The sequence below is a fragment of the Penicillium waksmanii genome (genome assembly GCF_028829765.1).
Source record: "Penicillium waksmanii strain IBT 27052 chromosome Unknown utg000008l:1.0-5622682.0:1.0-5626561.0, whole genome shotgun sequence".
NCBI lineage: Eukaryota > Fungi > Ascomycota > Eurotiomycetes > Eurotiales > Aspergillaceae > Penicillium > Penicillium waksmanii.
Window position 1 is genome coordinate 2,150,710 of NW_026643254.1, and position 20,992 is coordinate 2,171,701.

The following is a 20,992-nucleotide window of genomic DNA, read 5'->3' on the forward strand; positions in this document are numbered from 1 at the left end:
TCAGATAGTAGAATAGTGGCAGGAATAAGAACCAGTAAAAAATGATTTTTGGAAACATATTCATTATATGCATACAAAACACGAACCAGGGAGATAAAACTTGTAAAGTACACGGAAGAAACAGAAAAAAGAAATCCCAGACATCCCATTTACAGTACAGCATGGTAGATCCGTTTACGGACCCCCAATGATTGGGAAGGATGGATATATTCAACATCAGTTCGCAGCAGGCGTAGGAATGGCCGCACTGCGGACGTGACGGCCCAGCTTCTCCAGCTCGCCAATGATACCACCACCGGACATACTCCACTTCTCGCCAACCCAGTTCTCATTGACGGGCTCGCGGAGCAGGCCGCTGCGGGCAAAGTACTCGAGGTAGCCACGAGTCTCGTCGCGGGTGAGTCCACCCAATGTTTGCAGCTCCATCTGGGGCTCCTTGCCCTCAATAGGCTTGAACAGGTCCAGAACACGGGGGTCGGCGTTGCTGTATGCCTCGGCTGAGGGGTACTCCGGGGAGGTAGGCTTGGTGCCAGCCTGGCGAGCGGCCATCTGGTCCAGGGCAACCTCAAGAGCGTAGACACTGGGGCTGTTGGAGGTGGAGGTGGCGTACAGAAGCATGCCGCCGTTCTTCAGCTCGGCTTGGCCATTGCGCAGGAGGGAGAGGAAATGCTTCACAAAGACAAGGTCGTGCGCGTGGACGAGCTTGTAATCAGTGTCGCGGTAAGCGCTGTCATGCATCCAGTGGGCGAGGCCGTCAACAGCCACGAGCATCGGGGGACGAGTCTGGAAGTCCTTCTCCATTCCGGGGGCGGCAGCGGTAGCAGTCAGCTCAGTCCAGAGGGCCTTGAAAACAGGCCAGGCGAGGGCGGGGTCCTGGAATCCGAGCTTGGCCAGATTCTCAAGAGTCGAAGTGGGCTTGACACCGGCGATATCGTGCTTCTGTGAGACCTTGAGTTCGGACAGGACCTCGCGATTGGCTTCGACGGTGCGCATCAACAGAGCAGAGGTGGCGCCGGGCTGGATATATTGGGTGGGCTTGGAGCCCTCGACGGGTACATAGGCGGTATCACCAGAGACAAGCTCGCGAGCTAGGGAATACAAAGTTAGCACCTTCCCAAGAAGCAATATATCAATTGCTAACGATAAAAATAGAACCTACCTTCGGGAATAGTAACCACAACCCACTTCTTCAAGAAACCCATGGACATAGCCTGCAGCAGGTGCACGGTCTTTCCAGAGCCCTTTGTACCAGTAACGACCTTCTTAACGACCTTGCCCTTCTCAGCAGCATCGCCCTCACCAGAGATCTTCTCAAAGAGACGACCCATCTCAACGGTATCACGACGAACAACCGCACCAGGCCGACGGAATATCGACCAACCCTGCTTCGGCTTAAAAGCTTGCACAGCCCGCAGCTGGTCAAGCATGGGAACAGGCAGACCAAGGACGGAACCACGAAGACGAGCATCAACAATGTTCTCTGCTGAGATCTCCTGCATACCCTCAACTTCCAAAGCATTGGGGTTGCTCAGGATAATGCGTTTCCGCAACGCCTTGCGCTCGCCTGGGGCTGGGGGACGCGCGCGTTCAACGGTCTTCTTCTTCTTCCTCCGCAGAGTCTGACCTTGTCGGTACTTCATTTGAGTCATACTGTTGGACTTCTTCTTGAGAGGCGGGGCATATTGAACCGCAGACGAGTGGAAGGGGGCACTCGTTAACCGGGGAATAGCGGACGGCGGAGGGAGAACTGCTCGTGTTGTCGGGCGCAGTCTCGAGAGACAGCTCCAGCACCAGGCGGAAGCCATTGTTCAGAAACACCGGCAGTCGTGCCGGTGCAAGAATCAATTCGGGACGAGGAATTGAGAGGTGGGAGGGTTGATGGAATTGACAAAGGCCCTGGAGCAAGTCCGGAGTTGCCCATAATAATTTGATGAATTCCTCATTCCCTAATACGGGAAGCGGTGTCTTACCTCAACTCCTTAGTCATCCGGCAGAAAACGGCGATTATCCCGAAGAAAAAAAAGTTCGCGAGAGTAACGGATTGTCACCGCCGCATTTTTGCCCCAAACAAATCCTCCTCTACATCTATTTCCCCAGTCTTCAAAATGGGAGACGTCGAAATGGCCAACAGCTCTGCTGACTCGAAGCCGGAGAAGCTGTACGAATTCCCCCACCTCTCTCTGCCCTATCCAATATCAAAATGAAACCTCAAATCCAGAGAATCAAAAAAAAACCACCAATACTAACTCCAACACCCAATAGTCCCATCACCGTCTCCAAGCCAACCCCATACACCTTCGACCTGGGCAACATCCTCGCCAACGACCCCAACCCGCTCGAACTCCCCGCATCCGAAAACCTAGAAACCTCCCTCCAAGCAATCGCCCGCGACGGCACCCAATCCCTCCTCAACCAACTGCTCACAACCTGCCAAATCACCTCAACAGCCGCCAACGGCGTCCTGCTGAACCTCCCCGCCGCCCAAATCGAAACACCCCGCCACAAGCCCCTGCCAACCCCCAAGCCCCCGACCAAGTGGGAGCTGTTCGCGCGCAAGAAGGGTATCGGCAAGTTCAACACCAAGCCCGGCGCGACGCTGGCGGACAAGGAGCGCCGTAAGAATCTCGTCTACGACGAGGCTAGCGGTGAGTGGGTGCCCAAGTGGGGATACAAGGGCAAGAACAAGGATTCGGACAACCAGTGGCTTGTCGAGGTTAATGAGAAGGATTGGAAGAAGGAGGAGGATGCTGCTACTAAGGGTAGCAATATTCGGGGAATGTCTCGTACGGAGCGAAAGGAGAAGCTTAAGCGGAATGAGCGCAAGATGCGGGCTAATGACCGCAAGGCCAACAACAAGAAGGGTAGTAACTGAGTTTAGATAGCCCACCCCCAGGGTGCTTGCTATTCTTTGCTGGCCTACCTACTACTTTCTTCCACCTTGCCTGGTGGACCTTTTTGTACATTCCGTATCCTCTGTTTTTTTCTATTCATGTCCTTGGCGTTGGGGCTGGAGTCTGGGCCTATCCTATGACGATCGAATCTTCCTACATCAAAAGCATTGTTTAAATGATATGTGTTGCATCAATACTAGTCTATGACATCCTGATTTCTACGAGTACAGTAAAAGTAGTGAACATAGTCCACGGGTCAGAGTTTACTAGTATTAGAGCCATTAATTTTACCAATATTTATGGATATACTACAAAAATCTGGAGATGTAAGACGAAGTACTGAATGAGATCAAACTTGAAAATTGAAACCAAATTGGTCATCATTGAACCGAGAGAAATTGCCTGCCCACTGCGCTATTGTACAAAGCCTCGCGAAGAACGCCATAGATGAGAACAAGAAAAGTAAAAAAGTAAAAAGTAAAAAAAGACAAGATCAAAGAACACGAAAGAAATAGACATAGAGGACCGTCGAGGGGAATCTGAGATGAGAAACAGAGATCGAAAAAAGGCAAAAGCATAGAGCAAACTGGCTCTATTGCCACAAATAGAGCGTGACCAAGGAGAGCGCGTGCATAGTGAGAATCAGAGAAGATGATGAGGAAAAAACAGCAGAACAAAGTAGAGCATGAGAGAATGAGAATCCGCCTCCCATTTCGCCTGGACCAGAAGTGCATGGAGTAAAAAACAACATATACAACGGAGAAATCGAAAAGTAAGAAAGAAATCAATGCCAGAGACGCCGGGCATGCCCTCCGACAAATGCTGGTTCAAGACCAAATGACAATTGGCAGGTTAAACAAACAACGCCCAGTGCAGGATGGAGCAACAAGGGAAAGAATTGAGATGAGGATCTGAACTTTGACCAATCCTTGATCAAATAGGAAGAGGATGGTGTCAAGAGACTCTGACGATCTCAAGACTTGTCATGGGTTGACCCGAATCGGACCAGCCGAATGGGTGATGGCAACCCCATGATTTTGGACCGGAAGTGAGTCCATGGGCCATGTGTGGCATGTATGGGTTTATTGTGTTGGGAAATGCAAGTCCATGTCAAGCCGCGGAAAGTGCGGTGCATGTGAATGTGCAAATTAGATTTTGATGGGAGAAAGGGGAGGTCCGAGTTCCGGGAGCTGGGAGATGCTTCGTGTATGTGCGGTCTCGATGTTCTGAGGCTTCGCCTTTCGTGTTCGAGGCTCGCCCAGAGTGTCAGGTCGAGACTCACTCCGAGTTTCAGGCCGAGCCTCACCCCGAGTCTTTGGCCGAGCCTCACCCCGAGTCTTTGGTCGAGCCTCACCCCGAGTCTTTGGTCGAGGCCGTTCCTCCTCGGCCTGTGAGCTGGAACTGGAAGAAACGGCGCGTTCGTGACTGGAAGAAGACTGGGGAAGATCGGGCCTGCTGCGACTGGCGGTATTCTTCTCCGCCGCGACCTTCTGTTCCGCCTCGTCCATTTCCATTTCCTTCTGCACATACTCCTTCTCGGTCCAGCAGCCCTGCCAGCAATTCTTCCAGTCGCAGACCAAGAATTGGAAGCAGAATGCGTCGATCTTCATGCAGGGTTGGAAGCAAATGCACAGGTTGCGATAGTCCATTTTATTTTGATCCACGTATGAGTGGAGAAGGTTGAGATGGCAGGTGATGGCGAAGAGAAGGTAGTAGTTATATGGTGGCAATTTGGAGAGTTCGTCCTTCAGCAATTGCGGAGCCGTTGTAGCGCCCTCGCACTTCTCGGCGATCATATCTTGGGTCGCTTTCGGGAACAGCTCGTCGGGCAATTCACGGAGCCAAGCTTTGAATAAGGACCCAATCGTGTTGATATCATATAGATCCGGAACATCGAAAAGATCGATATCAAGCTCTGTATCGAAGCGCCTTTGCCAGTGCTTGACTTCTCGGCCACTTCCTGGTACCCGGTATAAACCTTCTTCTTCGCAGCCCTTGAAGTTGAGATAATCGATAGAACGGTATGGAAGCGCAGGCATCCAGAACTCGGTTTTGTCCCGGCAGGCTTCCAGCTTCTTACAGATGCGAGTCTTCCTCGCTTGCTGTATCAGAGGGAGGTTGATCACAGAGCAGACGTAGTTGTCGTCATTGATTAGCTCGCGCTCGTTCGTGCTTCCGCTCCGAGTAATCTTGCCGAAGAATCCCTTTCCAGCTTTGCCTAGACGATCCGCTGCACCAGACGACGACTGCTTGAGGTTGTTGAAAATTGCGGCCGATGCACCGGAAACTTGGCTCAGCGAGCCTGATGTGACCATTGATCCTCCGTGGCTTCTCTCCTTTCGTAAGGAATGACCATCTCCTCCGCGGCTAGGAGGAGGTTGCAAACTACCTTGCTGGGGTCGTTCAGGGCGCACTGTTGCAGCACGCGGGGCAGTAGCCGTATCCTTCTGGCTGAATTCCTCCAATTTCGCTAGACCAATCGAGGGTCGTCGACCGGCGGCCCGATTCCCGGAAGATTCATCGACACGAATCGACCGAGAGCGGCTCAGGAGGTTGCCGAATCTCGGTTTATTCTTTTTCGAGGCTGCCTGCTCCGGATCGGGCCCTGCCTTCTTGTGGCCGCTTTGTTGCGTACTCTTTTCACTCGTATGGTGTTCATCTATTAGAGAAAAAAAAACATGATTGTTAGTTCACTAGAACATATGATTGGTGTATACTCGTTAGCTCACTCTTCTCATTCTCCCCTGCCTGGGCAATTACAGTTGGCAGGTCGGGGCTCGACTCGTATAGTTTGGGTGGCATCTGCGATTTGCGATCCCGAGAACCTCCACGACTCTTGGGGGGGCTCGGTCGAGTGATCTGAACCATCTGATCTCTGTGGGCGATGAGACGTCTTGGGGGCCTTCAGCGTGCCGAAGAATGATTTTGAAGCATCGCGACTGTGTTTTGACGAGTCCTTGGGTGAAGGAAACTGTTGAGGGATGGCCGTCAGACCAGGGGTTGGGGGCTCGGCTGCCACAGACCCAGGCGAGGTTGGAATTGTCGGGCTGTTCACCTTACTGCTCTCTTGGGTGACAGGACGGATAGTGGCGCCCTTGAACAACGGGGAGCTGGACGCGGACTTGGGCGAACATGGTGTTAAGGGGCTAGGCAGGTCGGAACTCTGCGCACCAGGTGTTATGGGCGACGAAAGTTTGCCGTTGTTTGTGTCGGCTTTCAACGAGCCTAAGTCGAGATTCGGCACGGTCGACTGTCGGGAAGGCATGTTGGCGCTAGTCGGGAGAGGTCGGGCCACGATAGTAGGGAAGGAATGGAGTTATAAGCGAGAGGCTCCGGGCTCGTTGCGCGGGTTTCAAGTGTGACGTTGGAGGTTGAACGGGGTGTTGGGCTGTAGGAGATATTTGGTCAGCGTGCGTGTTAAAACCAGGCGACCAGGGCTGAAGAGCTGAGCCGTACCCGATCACTCCAGATCACTCCGGATCACCTATATTCTCGTGTCTGACCTTCAGCTGCTGCACTTTGTCTGGGCTGTTCGGTCTTGCCGATGTCTATAATGCCGGGATGGTCGTTGGGATATCCACCGGGGATGGGCAGAGAGAAAATGCTATCGAGGGTGTAGGATCTGCAGAAGACGGTTATACGGTCAGTAAGGTCATTCCGACAGATAAGAGGGTCACCAGAGCATCTAAAAAAAGACCGGTGAAACCGCATAGAGCCATGACAGATGCAGGGGGGGCACGGGGGAGGAGGGGGGTTGTTCAAAGGACGACCGTTTAGGAGATATTGATTGACATGGCCAGGTACCAGGATGGACTGTGACCAACAACAATGGAGTAGACGCGATTCAAAGGGAAGACACTCACCAGACCCCTCATGTTATGTCCCAAAGACAGAGTGATTCCCCTTTGCAAAGTTGATTCCAGACGAGGAATCTCGGAGCCCCCTCTTTTAGGCGGGTCAAGGGATCGACAGGACAGGGAAGTTGTCCCAAGTGGTTGAGAGCCTTTCACGTAGGGAGTGAAAAGAAAGAAGAAAACGGTCAACCCGGTTCAAAGGAGAGCCAGCTGAAGATATGGGTGTGGTTTGGTGATCAAGGAGAAGCACCAAGACAGAAATATGACCGGAGAGAGTGTGTGAGAGGCTGCACAGGTCCCCTAACGGACTTAGCGTTGGGCGTAGCGGCGGTAGGGGAGTTGCACTTGCACGCTAGCAGTAATCAAATTGCCCAATTCGACGTCAGCCACTAAACCTCTCTAGGACGATGCGGCGTCAACCTAAGGGGAAGAGAGTGGATGGGGATGAAGTTGTGTGGGAGAAGGAAAAGGGAAAACATTCCACAGCGGAGAGAGAGAGAAGAAGAGTCATGCAATAAGGCCCGACGAAGAAGGGGGGGGGATTGAAGCCGATCGTATCTCTTTTTTTCTTCTACCTTATCATATATAATTAATCTGAACTAATAAACAGATTGGCCTAAAAGAAAGAAAAGAGAAAAAAACCCCTGTGGGGACGTGTTTAATTTCTTCTTCCAAACAATACAATCGGGCCAATCTGATGCTCCCCTGGGATCGACGTCACTCTATCCAAGGGTTGCCTCCGAATGGGACAAGAGGGGGGCCAACAGTGACGGTGCGCAACATCATCTGCCGATGTAAAAGTAGAGATACAAAACGGTGATCTAACTTGTCAATCCATTTTGGGGTCCGTTCGGTCCGGTACTTCCACTTCCACTTCCACATTCCTACGGAGTTGGTGTCCTACAGTTCTTGCGCCAGCATTCCTCGTACCGAGTTCTGCTCCACCACTATCGCCCTGTCATGTACATTAATTCGATCGCTAACTGTCTCGCTCTCGTTCACCTCTATTCCCAAAATACACACAAGTCACACCGATCGACCTCCACAGTCACCATTGGTTCTAGCAGCTAGAGCCACGGGCGGGATGATGTGCTTGTCTTGCGTCGCATCATTGAACAAGATGATTGGCCGGTCAGCCGGAGGATAGTGGAGATTATAAGCCCTCTCGACAAATCTGCGCTGTGCATTCTGTTCCTGTCGTCAATCCATGGTTGTGCTTGTCTGGTCGACCGATGGACGATTCGGCCGGGCGAACCAGCGGCTGTTGTTGCATGGGGAAAATGAATATCATTGTCAATTCCTGCTGATCCCCAAGTTGATCCCCATCAATTGGCAAGGTTCAATTCCAAGGGCGTGCGACAAAGAGGGACTTCCAATTCATTATTTTCCTGCATCGGACTAGTATTCTGACAGGATCGGATCAGGGGTAGCAGTCGTCAGACAAAAACGTGTCCGGGCGCTTGAGGAGGGCCCCATCCTCCACTTGGTCACATCGTTGGTCCGAGTTTCAGTCAATGCCCACTCACGTTCATCCACATCCACACTGGCTCCGTATTTACACTGCCTTGGAGTGGGCCTTGAGCTCTTTTTTTAAGCAAACATGCCACTGCTCTAATTGCCTGTCGGGGAAGTGCGGTCTGCGCTGCGTCCGCGTCTGCGCCTGCGCCTGAGTTATTCCGGGGTTGTCACCGCACTCCGGCGTCTTCTGTAACAATTGCAGTCGTCTTGCCGCACATCAGCCATCTGGGCCTGTACTGTATAGTAGTAAATGCATGCACGAGATTATTCGAAATTGATCACGGAGGATAGCACTCGGATACTGCTCCAAGTCCGGAGTCAATTTCCCCGGGCGCATGCAGCGGCTTATCGTAATGTAGTATGCTAATGTATATATATAGTATATATATATATATCGCGCGCATCCTGGATCGGCAGCAATTGATTGCAAGGAACTGCCAGGCGGTCGCCCATTCTATTACTAGTAGGTACTTGACAGCGAGAACGAGGAAGCGAGGTGGAGACAGCTGGGCGTTGCTAAAAACGGTGATTTCCTCATCAGATGCTATTCTCATCCTCAAGTGTCCACATTGTCGAATATTCGAAGCGAATTCTTCTGCCTGCCATTTCCATGTGCTTCGACATGGCGGTGCACGGGCATTCCGGGTGGTCCTTTCTGAAACATGGCATGGCCGATCTGAGACTAGCGGTGGATTTGGGTGCACGGAGCAGTGTACAGTGCGACCTCAGGGGCAGGATTGTGGCGTCTGTGGAGTTGGACACTGTGGATTTCAAAGACAAGTGGAGCTCAGCCCTTCCAAGGTGGCTGGCCTGACGGGGGTGGCATGGATCATGTGAGCAGTTCGAGTAGACAGGCACATGAAGTCATGTGAAGTCATGTGCCCCCTTCTACTCACGTGCTCTCACGTGCACACAAACACACAAAACTGGCCCGATTTGGCCTCGCTCCAAGCCACAATTTGCCTTGCGGCTAACCATTGGCAACCACTGGAAAAAGACAGCCTGAACTCGGTTGATCCTAGTCTAGCGTCGCGGCTCTGAACTGCCCTTGAGAGCTTCCCCCCGCTCATGCATCTTCGCTCAATGACAGCATGATCTGAGCGCGGATATCATTAACCCTGACAGTCTTTTTTCTTTTTCTTTGTCGGTGTCCCGCAATTACTAACCTGTCACCCCCCTCGCCCAATCACTGTTCTCCTCGCTTTCCAGCCACCATCATCATCTGCAAACCATATAATGTCTTTGGCACATGGTCCTGGTAGGGCTGGTGGCCTCTCAGGTTCCTCATCAGATCAGGAACTGCACGCCTTGAAACATGTGGCGTACATCAAAAACTTGGATACTGTGCGTCCTACTCTTTTATGGCGGTGGTCCGCTTTATGGACAATCCGTTGACGGTGACAATAGCGCAAGGATGAGCTGCAATACTGGCTGACCGAGCACTTGCGCCTCAATGGCGTATACTGGGGATTGACAGCGCTTCATCTTCTCGGCCATCCCGATGCCTTGGCTCGCCAAGAAACCATTGATTTTGTTCTTTCCTGCCAAAGGGACAATGGAGGCTTCGGAGCTGCCCCAGGCCATGATGCTCACATGCTCTACACCGTATCCGCGGTCCAGATCCTGGTCACCATTGATGCTGTGGATGAGCTGGAGAAACAGGACCGTGGCGGTAAACAGAAAGTTGCGTCTTGTACGATTCACTTCCCTTGTCGCAGATGATTTTCTCCTCTCTCTTGTTCCCCCTTGTACTAAACAGTTCTAGTCATTGCCAGTTTGCAGAATAAGAATGATGGCTCATTCATGGGAGACCAATGGGGTGAAACCGACACCCGGTTCCTCTATGGTGCCTTGAATGCGCTCTCACTGCTCGGTCTCATGGACCTTGTCGATGTTCCCAAGGCTGTCACTTATGTTCAGAGTTGCGAGAACTTTGATGGTGCCTATGGTATCTCCCCCGGTACCGAGTCTCATGCAGGCCAGGTTTTCACTTGCATTGGTGCTCTCTCCATTGCAGGCCGTCTGGATCTGGTGAACAAGGACCGTCTCGGAGCTTGGCTCAGTGAACGGCAGGTTGACAACGGCGGTTTTAATGGGCGCCCAGAGAAGCTCGTTGATGCATGCTATACTTGGTGGGTTGGTTCAAGCTTAGCCATGATCGACCGGCTGGACTGGATTGATCGCCAGAAACTTTCTGCCTTTGTCTTGCAATGCCAGGTTAGTGCACAATTCCCCTCATCACAACCTCGTTTTTCTTTCTTTTTTTCTGTGTCTAACCATTTGAATCCAGGACCCCGAAGCCGGTGGGTTTGCTGACCGACCAGGAAACATGGTTGATGTCTATCATACCAACTTCGGTCTGGCTGGCCTGAGTCTGCTTGGTGTGGTGGAGGGACTGCAGGAAGTAGATCCAGTATAGTAAGCGGCGCCCCTTCTCTCCCCTCGCCATCATATTTTGCAATCAAGTTGAATTAACACCACCCCAGTTGTATGCCTAAATCTGTGATTGCTCGGTGCTTTGCCAGGTGATCAATATTTCATACCTGATCTCATGCTTCTCATGACAAACCATTTGAAACCATTCGTCCTACGGACCATCCCTCCCACAATCTAATAACCCATGATTCTTTTGCTCCATGGATCATGGGATACAATGTGGGAGGAGAGCATCTCCACTTTGACTTATTCCGCTTCATACCCTCCCACAATTGCCTGAAGGCTGTTAAGACATCGTGGCACATTTACATATCTACCTACATCTGCATTCTTACATATCGTCTAGCATAGCCTATTTTGAATATGACAACTCAAGTCTCAAGTTTCAAAGCTCAAAATTCCCATAATCTGATTGATTGATTCTATAGAATTTGGTTAGTAAGGGTAAGGGTTGTATAGACATGCTGGGGCGCTCCTTCCTTGTGGGAAGTTTGCAGGTTGAGGGCTGCACCTTCCCCGTTCCAGGGTTGCTGCGTGCCTTCCTCGTCACCACCACTCGAGGCTGCCATTTGACCACAACAAGAGAAATCACAACAAATCCTCCGCTCAACTCTGTTATTTCTCACATCCGACGTGTCTTCTTGCGTCTTTCTCTATTATTCTGCATTTTCTGATCTTTTGTTCATTCAATTCAGTCTTGACATCTTGTTACCCGACTTGGTCTCGCTTGCATCTGCATGCTGGATTGGATCATCCAATCCCCTCCAATTGGACCAATGAACGCCTCCAATTTGAACTGCACCATATGTCCTGGGCATCCTCGGTTTAGCGATGTTTCGCACTTGTTGACTCATGTTTCCTCCAAGGGCCACCTCTCCAACACTTTCAAACTTCAAGTCCGCAGCCACCAGGATGAGAACGTTACTCAACTGTTGCAGGAATACGATGCTTGGTTCAAAGAGAACAACCTCGCAGCTCTTCTCTCCGAAAGAATAACCGCCACAGACGAACGAAAGAACAAGCGGAAGTCCCAATCGAACAATGACGAAGTCTACTCTCAGCCGCCAGTCAAACGGTCTTGTCGCGTCAAGAAACCTATCGCCACCACTCCGCCTCACGCTGAACTACCAGACTATCTGGATCCACGCCTCATGGACCCTATTATCATTCCGGTCACACCCAACACTGCCAGAGGTCGACCCAAGCGAAACTGCGTGTCCAAGAAATCACTCGACGAGGAGAAGCTTGACCCTTTTCTATTCGACGCAGATGACGAATCAAACTTTGAGCGCCATGAAGACGCCATGACCGAAGCCGAGAAACAGCGTTCAGATGAAATGTCCAGGTTGAAGGGTATTTTGTGGCCCGGAATGGATATCTTCGATTCAGCAACGGGCCAAATGCGACGCAGACGTAACCAGAAGAAAGACGGTACCGTTATCAAACGCATGGAGATCACATCACTTCTTGTGGAGCCCACCGAGCAGATCTTCTCCCCCGAGGGCGACTTGCTGAAAGAGCGTTTCATTTCCGGCGATGTGGATGAAAACCAGACTCCACTGAAAGGCGAGACGCCCATCCCAAAACAGCGTCCGCCTCGCTCCAAGAAGAGAAGACCTCTTGGCCAGAATGACCCCAACCTGCCGATTAGAAAACGCAGCGGAAAGAAGGGAGTCGCCGGCACCTCAAAGAATCGTGAGCCTGTTCAGGTGGTCGAAACGCCTCGCCGCCGTTCACAGCGCTCGGCAGGTATCAGGCCATCTTACGTCGAAGATGATCAGGACTTCCAGCTGTCTGTTCAAGCCTTTGCAAAGGGTGCAAAGGGACCGCGGAGCGGTTTCCATATCTTCGCAGACTCCGACCACGACATCAAGGACGCTTTCCGAGGCCGCCAGCGTTCCAAGCAACATCCGACACAGGACACTTTGACTCCAGCACGGCTCGTGTTGGACCACAGGGGAAACACCCCGAAGAACCAGAACCCCGGGCGAAAGAGTGATGGCCGAGGAACGCAGGAGAAGGAAAACATCGAGCCAATTCTCAACCCACACGGATGCATGGATATTGGCGGTTGGGACTCTCCACTCAGCAAGCGAACCGGCTTGAATCAGCCCAACTACCCACCTGAATTCTTTTTCGTTAAGGACGAGGAGGAAGACGATGGAAAATGTGCATTCCAGTGCAATCCATTGGTTGCTCCGACCTTCAGGACTGGGGGCATGAGTTTCCTTGGAGACGGCTGCTATGACGACTTCTCTGCAGCGGATACCGGCTGGAACATGCATCGAGCGCAATCATCGGAAGCGACCATTTCAGAGGAAGATCACCAGGAATTTGCCCGGCTGTATCTGGCTGGCGGCACAGAGTAGACGGAATACGGGGCTGGGGTTGAATGGGCTGTCGATCACGCTCAATTGTTGTGCATCAGGAGGAGCCAAGCAAGACGACTACACACGAGCTGGCTGCACTTCAACATTCTTTTTCCTTTCTTTTCTTGGTTTTTATCTTCTGTTCTTTCTATGAGCGTGTATCTGACGGGGTTATCAATTGATGGTTAGGTCAAGGGTTGGGGGGGATTGGAGATTGTTATCAACCCTGGGAGAAAATTCGAGTTTTGGGGTTCGGAGACTGGAGACTGGAGACTGAAGACTGGATATGGGGGTGGGACTTTGTTTTTAAGTGTATCTTTTCACAGCGCAAGCATTATGCTTTGTATGTAGCGTATTAAGCCTCCGTATTAATATTTTGCGGTATGATTGATTCGCTCGAACTTCGAGTAATAATTATCCTATACTCCGTACTCGTAGTTAGGGCATCTTAGTCAGCAACCAATTAACGCCTCCACGCGTCAACGCGTCGAAGCTCGGCGATTGCGGAGTCAACTGGGGTTTCCATCTTGACCTTGCAGCTTGGCTTTAAAGAAACCCACTACCCCTGGTGTATTTTTCTAGCTATCAGGGTCCAGGACTCACGGGCACAATGGCGCCCCATTCCTCACAATCCTCAGCACCATCGCCGTCCCTGAAGCGCAAGCAAGCAACCATCTCCAGCTTCTTTGGCGGAAAGTCCTCTCCACGAACACCCTCCGAAACGACCAGCACGACCCAGGAAAAACGGCCTAAGAAGAGACAAGCTTCGCCGGAACAGGAGAAACCGGCAAAAACGAACTCCATTCGCGAAGAAGACGACGACGACGACGAGGATGACGACATTGTGGTTCGGCCCTCTAAGCGTGCTAGAGTCACCTCCGCCTCCACCTCCGCATCTGCCTCTGCCTCTGCCTCCAACTTGAATGTCCCGACCAAAGAGCTCGAAGAAAAACAGGAAGAAGCAATTTCCGTTTCGAAAGACATCATTCAACCCCTCCCACCCACCTGCCAGACATCTGAGCTTAGTAGCCAACGAACCGAGATCTTCAAATTCCAAAGCTCACCAGCTATCGCACCTCCGAGAGACGAAGACCCCGAAGACGTACAACGAAGGAAAGAAAAAGAGAAACTACACCAGAAATTCGTCCGGAAACTAGGAGGAGCAGGCTGCTTGATTGGAATTGGGCGAACGGCCGCTCCTACCAATGTCGGCGATGGACCCGGCACAGGGAAAGGGGAGAAGAAGGCGAGGAAGAAGATGAACCAGCCCCACCACCACCGACAAAAGGCAAAGCGGGCAAGAAGGGCGGAAGCAAACTTACACCGATGGAGAAACAAGTTATCGAGATCAAGCGCAAACACCTGGATACGGTGCTTGTCATTGAGGTTGGGTATAAGTTTCGGTTTTTCGGAGACGATGCGCGCGTTGCGGCGAAGGAACTTGGCATCGTTTGTATACCGGGGAAATTTCGGTTCGATGAGCGTGTGTCCGACCCATCTCCAATTCTTGACATACACTGCAAGGGAAATCTAGTTCATTGCTGACACACATTCTAGATCCATCCGAGGCACACCTCGACCGCTTTGCCTCGGCGAGTATTCCCGTGCACAGGTTACATGTCCATGTTAAGCGGCTCATTACGGCGGGTCACAAGGTTGGCGTTGTGAGGCAGATCGAGACGGCCGCGCTCAAGGCTGCAGGCGATAATCGCAATGCACCGTTCGTGCGCAAATTGACCAATCTCTACACCAAGGGTACTTATATCGACGATGTGGAGGGGTTGCAGGGCCCTGCGCCTGCGGCTGGTGGTGCATCGCCAGCTACGGGGTACATGCTCTGTATTACGGAGAACAATGCGAAGGGCTGGGGCAATGATGAGCGAGTGCAGGTTGGAATTGTCGCAGTGCAGCCGAACACGGGTGATGTGATCTACGACGACTTCGAGGACGGGTTTATGCGCAGTGAGATTGAGACGCGGCTTTTGCACATTGCGCCGTGTGAGATTTTGATTGTGGGCGAGATGTCGAAGGCGAGTGAGAAGCTTGTGCGGCATTTATCTGGGAGTAAGATGAATGTTTTTGGCGATGCGGTGCGCTTGGAACGGATGGGGAAGAAGAAGACTGCGGCTGCGGAGGCGCATAGTCATGTCTCGGGCTTTTATGCTGGGAAGATGAATGCCACAGGCGAGGAGGAGGATGTGCTCGCGGCGAAGTTGCTTCAGAATGTTCTCGGGTTGCCGGAGAATGTTACGATTTGTCTTTCTTCGATGATTGAGCATATGACGGAGTACGGATTGGAACATGTGTTTGATCTGACGAAGTACTTCCAGCCTTTCTCGGCGAGATCGCATATGTTGCTGAATGGGAATACCCTGGTTAGTCTGGAGATTTACCAGAATCAGAATGACCACTCTGCAAAGGGTAGTTTGTTCTGGACACTGGATCGGACGCAGACGCGGTTCGGGCAGCGACTTCTTCGAAATTGGGTTGGACGGCCCTTGCTTGATAGACAACGCTTGGAGGAACGCACAAATGGCGTGCAAGAGTTGATAAACCCTGCTCGAGCGGTTCCTGTGGAGCGTGTTACGAGGTTACTGGGTAAGATCAAGAGTGACTTGGAGAAGAGCTTGATTCGGATTTACTATGGGAAGGTAAGTGGTATCCTTGTCCCTCTCTCAAAAGGCAGTTTGTCCTAACCCAGTGAATGCAGTGTACTCGACCTGAGCTTCTCACTGTTCTGCAAACCATGCAGACAATCGCAATGGAGTTTTCAGAGATCAAGTCACCAGCCGACACAGGCTTTGACTCGACTCTCATTAGCGAAGCCATTGCCTCCCTACCTACTATCCAGGAAGATGTCACTCGTTTCTTGGACAAAATAAACATGCATGCTGCTCGAAGCGACGATAAATATGCTTTCTTCCGAGAGGAAGAAGAGACCGAGGACATCAGCGATCAAAAATGCGGAATTGCCAGCATCGAGCACGATCTACAAGAACACCGCGCTGTGGCCGAAGAGCAAATAGGCCGAAAGAAAATTGAATATGTCACAGTTGCAGGAATCGAATATTTAATCGAAATCGAAAACAACTCCCTCGCCATCCGGAAAATCCCAGCATCATGGGTCAAAGTCAGCGGCACGAAGAAAGTCTCCCGTTTCCACACGCCAGCAGTCATCCAAATGATCCGCCAGCGAGACCAGCACAAAGAAGCACTCGCCGCAGCCTGTGACAAAGCCTTCAAGTCCCTCCTCGCCGACATCGCAACCCAATACCAATCATTCCGAGACTGCGTCCAGTCTCTCGCCACACTGGACTGTCTCCTCTCCCTCGCAGCCATAGCCCAACAACCAGGCTACGCCAAACCAGAATTCACAGACGAACACTGCCTGCACGTCGAACAAGGCCGCCACCCAATGGTCGAACGCATATTAACAGACGCATACGTACCAAACGACACCAACCTCGAAAGCGAAGGCACACGAGCCCTCCTCGTGACAGGCCCCAACATGGGCGGTAAATCAAGCTACGTGCGCCAGGTAGCCCTAATCGCAATAATGGCCCAAATAGGCTCCTACGTACCCGCCGCCTCGGCAAGACTAGGCCTCCTAGACGCGGTGTTTACGCGTATGGGCGCATTCGATAATATGCTTGCCGGCGAATCAACCTTCATGGTCGAATTATCCGAAACAGCAGATATTCTCAAGCAAGCTACGCCGCGCTCGCTGGTCATTCTTGACGAACTAGGTCGCGGAACATCCACGCATGACGGTGTCGCTATTGCCCAGGCTGTACTGGATTATATGGTACGCTCGATCCGCTCGTTGACACTGTTCATCACGCATTATCAGCACCTCTCGCGGATGGCTCAGTCGTTCCCGGATAAAGAGTTGCGGAATGTGCATATGCGGTTTACAGAGTCTGGCGTTGAGGGCGATGAGGAGATTACGTTCTTATATGAGGTTTCTGAGGGCGTGGCGCATCGCAGTTATGGGTTGAATGTGGCTCGGTTGGCGAATTTGCCGGCTTCTGTGTTGGATGTGGCGAGGGGGAAGAGTTCGGAGCTTGAGGAGACGATTCGGAGGAAAAGGGTTGCTGGGTTGGTTGGGGCTGTTGGAAAGATTGTGGACGAGGGTGATGGGGATGGTGTTAATGATGATTTACTTGACCGATTGATGGCGAGTGTTGAGCTTGTTTAGCCTTGTGTTCGCCTTGCATTTATCTTACCGTTGTACATTATTTCGGGCATGGGTGTTTCCTGGTGTCTTTTTATGCGAAAATAAGCAGCATTGAGTAGTTCATTACTATGACTAGTTTTTTGAGGCTTTCGTGGAGTTTGGATAGCAAAATAAAATTATACCAAACTTATCACTAGGCACTACTACTAGTAATCGCTTTGAGCGGCATTCAGTAGATGCAAGGCCCTAAGGCCACATATCCCTGGGCAGCTTGAGGTTAGTAGGGGTACGATAAACACTTGAGGCGACGAACATCTCTTGTCAGCCTTAGGCTTGAGGCACTCATGTTGTCTACTAAATTATGTAGGACCCCTGTATAATACATACGCTATGCCAAATAGATTGCCGCGCCACGCCCAGACCATCGCTCGAGGGGCCAAATGCGAAGTGCGGCTGATGAACGCTCTCTGAACCTCTTTTCCCACCTCGCCTAGCTTATGCGGTCTCCATTATGTCAAACATATCATTCGGGAGCGGGAATGCGAGCCTTCAGCTAGGGATCAATAGTGGCTCAGTCCACTACCATGCCGCTGGTTCGCAGTATCAGATTGGAATGGCTGTTGCGGGGCTGAGCTGATGACCGTTTTCTACCACAGAACAGCCAGAACCAAGTCCAAACCCACTATCTACGGTTCCATTCCCTCGAGATCCAGACTTCGTTGAGCGTGGAACCTTGCTTGTTGATATTCAAGAGAAGCTCTCTCCACCGGGTGCGAGAGTGGCTCTTGTCGGTTTGGGGGGTATTGGGTTCGTGATATCAAAGCGAAGCTCACCTGATTGCACCACTGACTTTCCGAAAGAAAATCACAGTTAGCGATTGAATGTTCATACCGATTACGCGACTCCTCTCCTCAGACATGGGTATTTTGGATCCATGCTAGTAATGCAGCACGGGTTGAACAAGGATTTCAGAGGCTCGCCGACAGGGTCAAGATACCAGGGTGCCAGAGCCCCGGTGTTAACATATTTCGACTTGTGTTTAACTGGCTCTGCGATGAAAAGCACGGACCCTGGGTTCTTATTCTGGATAATGTCGACGATGATAGTCATCTTCGCGAGCCTCTGGTTTTCAGCTCTCAAAACCCGCTGTCCCCTGAGGCAAATTTGGGTTCTCAGTTTGATGGCTTCAACCGTGCGGGAGTCTCAGGCGAAACTCTTTTACAATTTATACCTCGCGTCCCACACGGTAGTATTTTGATCACTACTCGGAGTGCGAGTGTGGCTTCGAGATTGGTCAGGGATGATAGCATCGTTACCGTTGATTTGATGAACAGCTCACAGGCATCATCTCTCATGCGGGCCAGTCTAGGAAATCAATTCAGCCAGGAAGGTATCGAAGAGCTATGCAAGGCACTTGAGTTTATGCCTTTGGCAATTACTCAAGCCGGGGCATATATTAAGAGACGAGCACCCCGTTGTTCAGTCCTACAGTACCTGTATGAATTCCGGAAAAATGATTGCAAGAAAACAAGGCTTCTCAAGCATGAAGGGAAAGGTCTTCAACGCGACGAACAGGCCTCGAATTCAATACTAATTACCTGGCAAATATCTTTCCAACACGTTCGGCGAACCAGAGCCTCTGCCGCAGATCTTCTCTCTCTCATGAGTTTTTTCGATCGTCAGGGCATTGTGGAGAGTGCTCTTCGCATTTCTTCTCACGCAGAAAGGGTTAAAAAGACGAGTTGCAGAAAGAGGCGACGAGATTCGACGGATAGCGATGTAAAATCCGACGCAGATTATGAGCTTGGAGAGGATATCGTCATATTGAAGGATTTCTCCTTCATATCCTCAACTGAAGATGCACATACCTTTCAAATGCATTCGCTAGTGCAACTTGCGACACGGTTATGGCTTGAGGACCATAGCCAAATTTCCCGATGGCGAAATCAGTTTATTGAAAATATCAGCTATGAGTTTGGTTCCCCGGGAATTGCCTATGCTGAATGGAAAAAGCACCAGGAGCTTTTCCCTCATGTCAAGTCCGCACTCGATCACCGCCCAGACTCGCTGGAATATTTGGAATTGTGGGCTTGCTTGATGAATCGAGGAGCAGCTTATGCCATAGAAAATTCGAACCATCAAGATGGTATTAGAATGGCCTCTAAAGCATTAGAGGCAAGGAAGAGCATTTTTGGCTTCCAACATGACACTACCCTTCGGAGCTCAGCTACGATGGGAAATGCACTGATCACAGGGGCTCAATATAAAGATGCCCAGAGTATTCTAGAGACTGCGCTAGCAGATAGCGAAATTTCGTGCAAGGAAGATACCAAGGTCAATATCATGTACTCACTTGGGACTCTTTATCATTTTACAGGCCGACTGTTGAAAGCTGAGGCACTACTGAAGGAAGCGGTAGAGAGAACATCAAGCAAAGCGTGGGCAAGCGGACATGACAGCTTTATCTGCATGCATGGTCTCGCAAAGATTTACTTCCGACAAGGTCGTTACCGCGAAAGCGAGGAGTTAGCATTACGAGCGATGAAGGAATCGGTGAAAGAATTTGGAGAACAGGACCCTGCCACCTTGGGCCTAATGGCTGTACTGGCGCATTTGTATTTTGTTCAAGGGCAATATAAAGAGGCTGCGGCGCTGCAAGAACAGGCGCTGAATTCTTGCGAGGCACTTTTTGGGAAAGAAAATATCCGCACGCATGAGGTGCGCCAAGCTCTGGCGAGGACATACAACAAACAAGGACATATTGCGGAGGCCGTGAAGCTTTACCTCCAAGCCAATACCGGTTACCTTGACATTTTAGGGGTCGGACACGAAGATGCGCTAGAGTCTTCAGCCGAGTTGGCTGAGTTCTTCCACTCACAAGGTCGATTACAAGATGCTGTACCGATACTGGAGAAAACCATCGAGATATGCGAAAGACTGATTGGAGGACAGCACTCAGCGACCATTAAATTATCATCACGACTAGGGCACGCCTATTGCTTGCTTTCTCGATTCGATGAGGCTGAGTCGGTATTGAGAAACGCACAACTGGCACTGGAAAAGAACGTTCGAGGTGACAGCCATCAAATTGAAGAGCCTGAAGAAGACAGATTCTCGCAAATGCTTACATTCAGCACCCTGGTGACTATCTACCAAATCCAAAGGAGGTTCAAAGAAGCAGAGCCGCTTCTAGCCAGGCTCGTAGAAGTAGCAACGGAACAATATGGCGAGAACGATTCCATTACAATGCATCATGTTGAAAGGTTGGTAACAAATTACAAGGAACAAGAGAGGTGGCGTGAGGTCTTGCCGCTACAGATGAGGGTCTTTGACCTACGAAAAGAAACCCTTGGAGAGCATCATCAAGACACATTAGCTGCTATGGAAGATCTGGCAGAAACATGGAAATCAATAGGTCGAACTGATGATGCGATGAAAATGGTGAATACAATCACCACACTACGATCTGAAGCTGCGAATAAAACAGTTTCTAGCATGTTTAGTGAGCCCTGAGAGGTCGAAAATTTCGAGAAAATCTTTCACGCAATCTCTTCCCTGGTTGGCTTGGAGCTGCGAAAAATAGCGCGATGCGGCCATTCAACGCTGGTATTCAGTTCGGTGGAAGAATGGACGCGATTGTATAGGCTCGCACCGCCAATGGTACTATACTGGAAATCAGATGGATGATTCCGTGCTTCAATTGATTGCGCATTTGTACCATTCAAAATGCAGTTGTAGTCATTCTTT

General features: G+C 50.9%; 7 protein-coding genes across 7 annotated transcripts; 5 read left to right on the plus strand and 2 right to left on the minus strand.

Annotated features, from left to right (window-relative positions):
* Positions 1 to 216: 216 nt before the first annotated feature.
* On the minus strand, positions 217 to 1,805 carry N7481_009125 (mitochondrial 37S ribosomal protein mS29; the record flags this gene model as incomplete). The annotated part of the gene is made up of 2 exons (XM_057268344.1): positions 217 to 1,088; positions 1,160 to 1,805. The coding sequence occupies 2 exons, from the start codon at positions 1,803 to 1,805 to the stop codon at positions 217 to 219; spliced, it is 1,518 nt and encodes a 505-aa protein (XP_057119021.1).
* A 300-nt stretch (positions 1,806 to 2,105) lies between these two features.
* On the plus strand, positions 2,106 to 2,872 carry N7481_009126 (ribosome biogenesis protein RRS1; the record flags this gene model as incomplete). Its single annotated transcript, XM_057268345.1, has 2 exons — positions 2,106 to 2,158; positions 2,263 to 2,872. 2 exons carry the CDS (start codon positions 2,106 to 2,108, stop codon positions 2,870 to 2,872), a joined length of 663 nt encoding a protein of 220 aa, XP_057119022.1.
* A 1,167-nt stretch (positions 2,873 to 4,039) lies between these two features.
* On the minus strand, positions 4,040 to 6,156 carry N7481_009127 (uncharacterized protein; the record flags this gene model as incomplete). The annotated part of the gene is given in 3 exon segments (XM_057268346.1): positions 4,040 to 5,550; positions 5,621 to 5,766; positions 5,783 to 6,156. The coding sequence occupies 3 exon segments, from the start codon at positions 6,154 to 6,156 to the stop codon at positions 4,040 to 4,042; spliced, it is 2,031 nt and encodes a 676-aa protein (XP_057119023.1).
* A 3,343-nt stretch (positions 6,157 to 9,499) lies between these two features.
* N7481_009128 (Rab geranylgeranyltransferase subunit beta BET2) lies at positions 9,500 to 10,792 on the plus strand (the record flags this gene model as incomplete). The annotated part of the gene is made up of 5 exons (XM_057268347.1): positions 9,500 to 9,607; positions 9,671 to 9,956; positions 10,029 to 10,480; positions 10,554 to 10,681; positions 10,750 to 10,792. The coding sequence occupies 5 exons, from the start codon at positions 9,500 to 9,502 to the stop codon at positions 10,790 to 10,792; spliced, it is 1,017 nt and encodes a 338-aa protein (XP_057119024.1).
* Positions 10,793 to 11,475: 683 nt separating this feature from the next.
* On the plus strand, positions 11,476 to 13,068 carry N7481_009129 (uncharacterized protein; the record flags this gene model as incomplete). The annotated part of the gene is made up of 1 exon (XM_057268348.1): positions 11,476 to 13,068. One exon carries the CDS (start codon positions 11,476 to 11,478, stop codon positions 13,066 to 13,068), a length of 1,593 nt encoding a protein of 530 aa, XP_057119025.1.
* Positions 13,069 to 13,678: 610 nt separating this feature from the next.
* On the plus strand, positions 13,679 to 17,266 carry msh3 (mismatch repair protein MSH3; the record flags this gene model as incomplete). The annotated part of the gene is made up of 3 exons (XM_057268349.1): positions 13,679 to 14,555; positions 14,626 to 15,719; positions 15,779 to 17,266. 3 exons carry the CDS (start codon positions 13,679 to 13,681, stop codon positions 17,264 to 17,266), a joined length of 3,459 nt encoding a protein of 1,152 aa, XP_057119026.1.
* Positions 17,267 to 17,756: 490 nt separating this feature from the next.
* On the plus strand, positions 17,757 to 20,758 carry N7481_009131 (tetratricopeptide repeat protein; the record flags this gene model as incomplete). The annotated part of the gene is made up of 3 exons (XM_057268350.1): positions 17,757 to 17,838; positions 17,902 to 18,052; positions 18,106 to 20,758. 3 exons carry the CDS (start codon positions 17,757 to 17,759, stop codon positions 20,756 to 20,758), a joined length of 2,886 nt encoding a protein of 961 aa, XP_057119027.1.
* Positions 20,759 to 20,992: the final 234 nt, after the last annotated feature.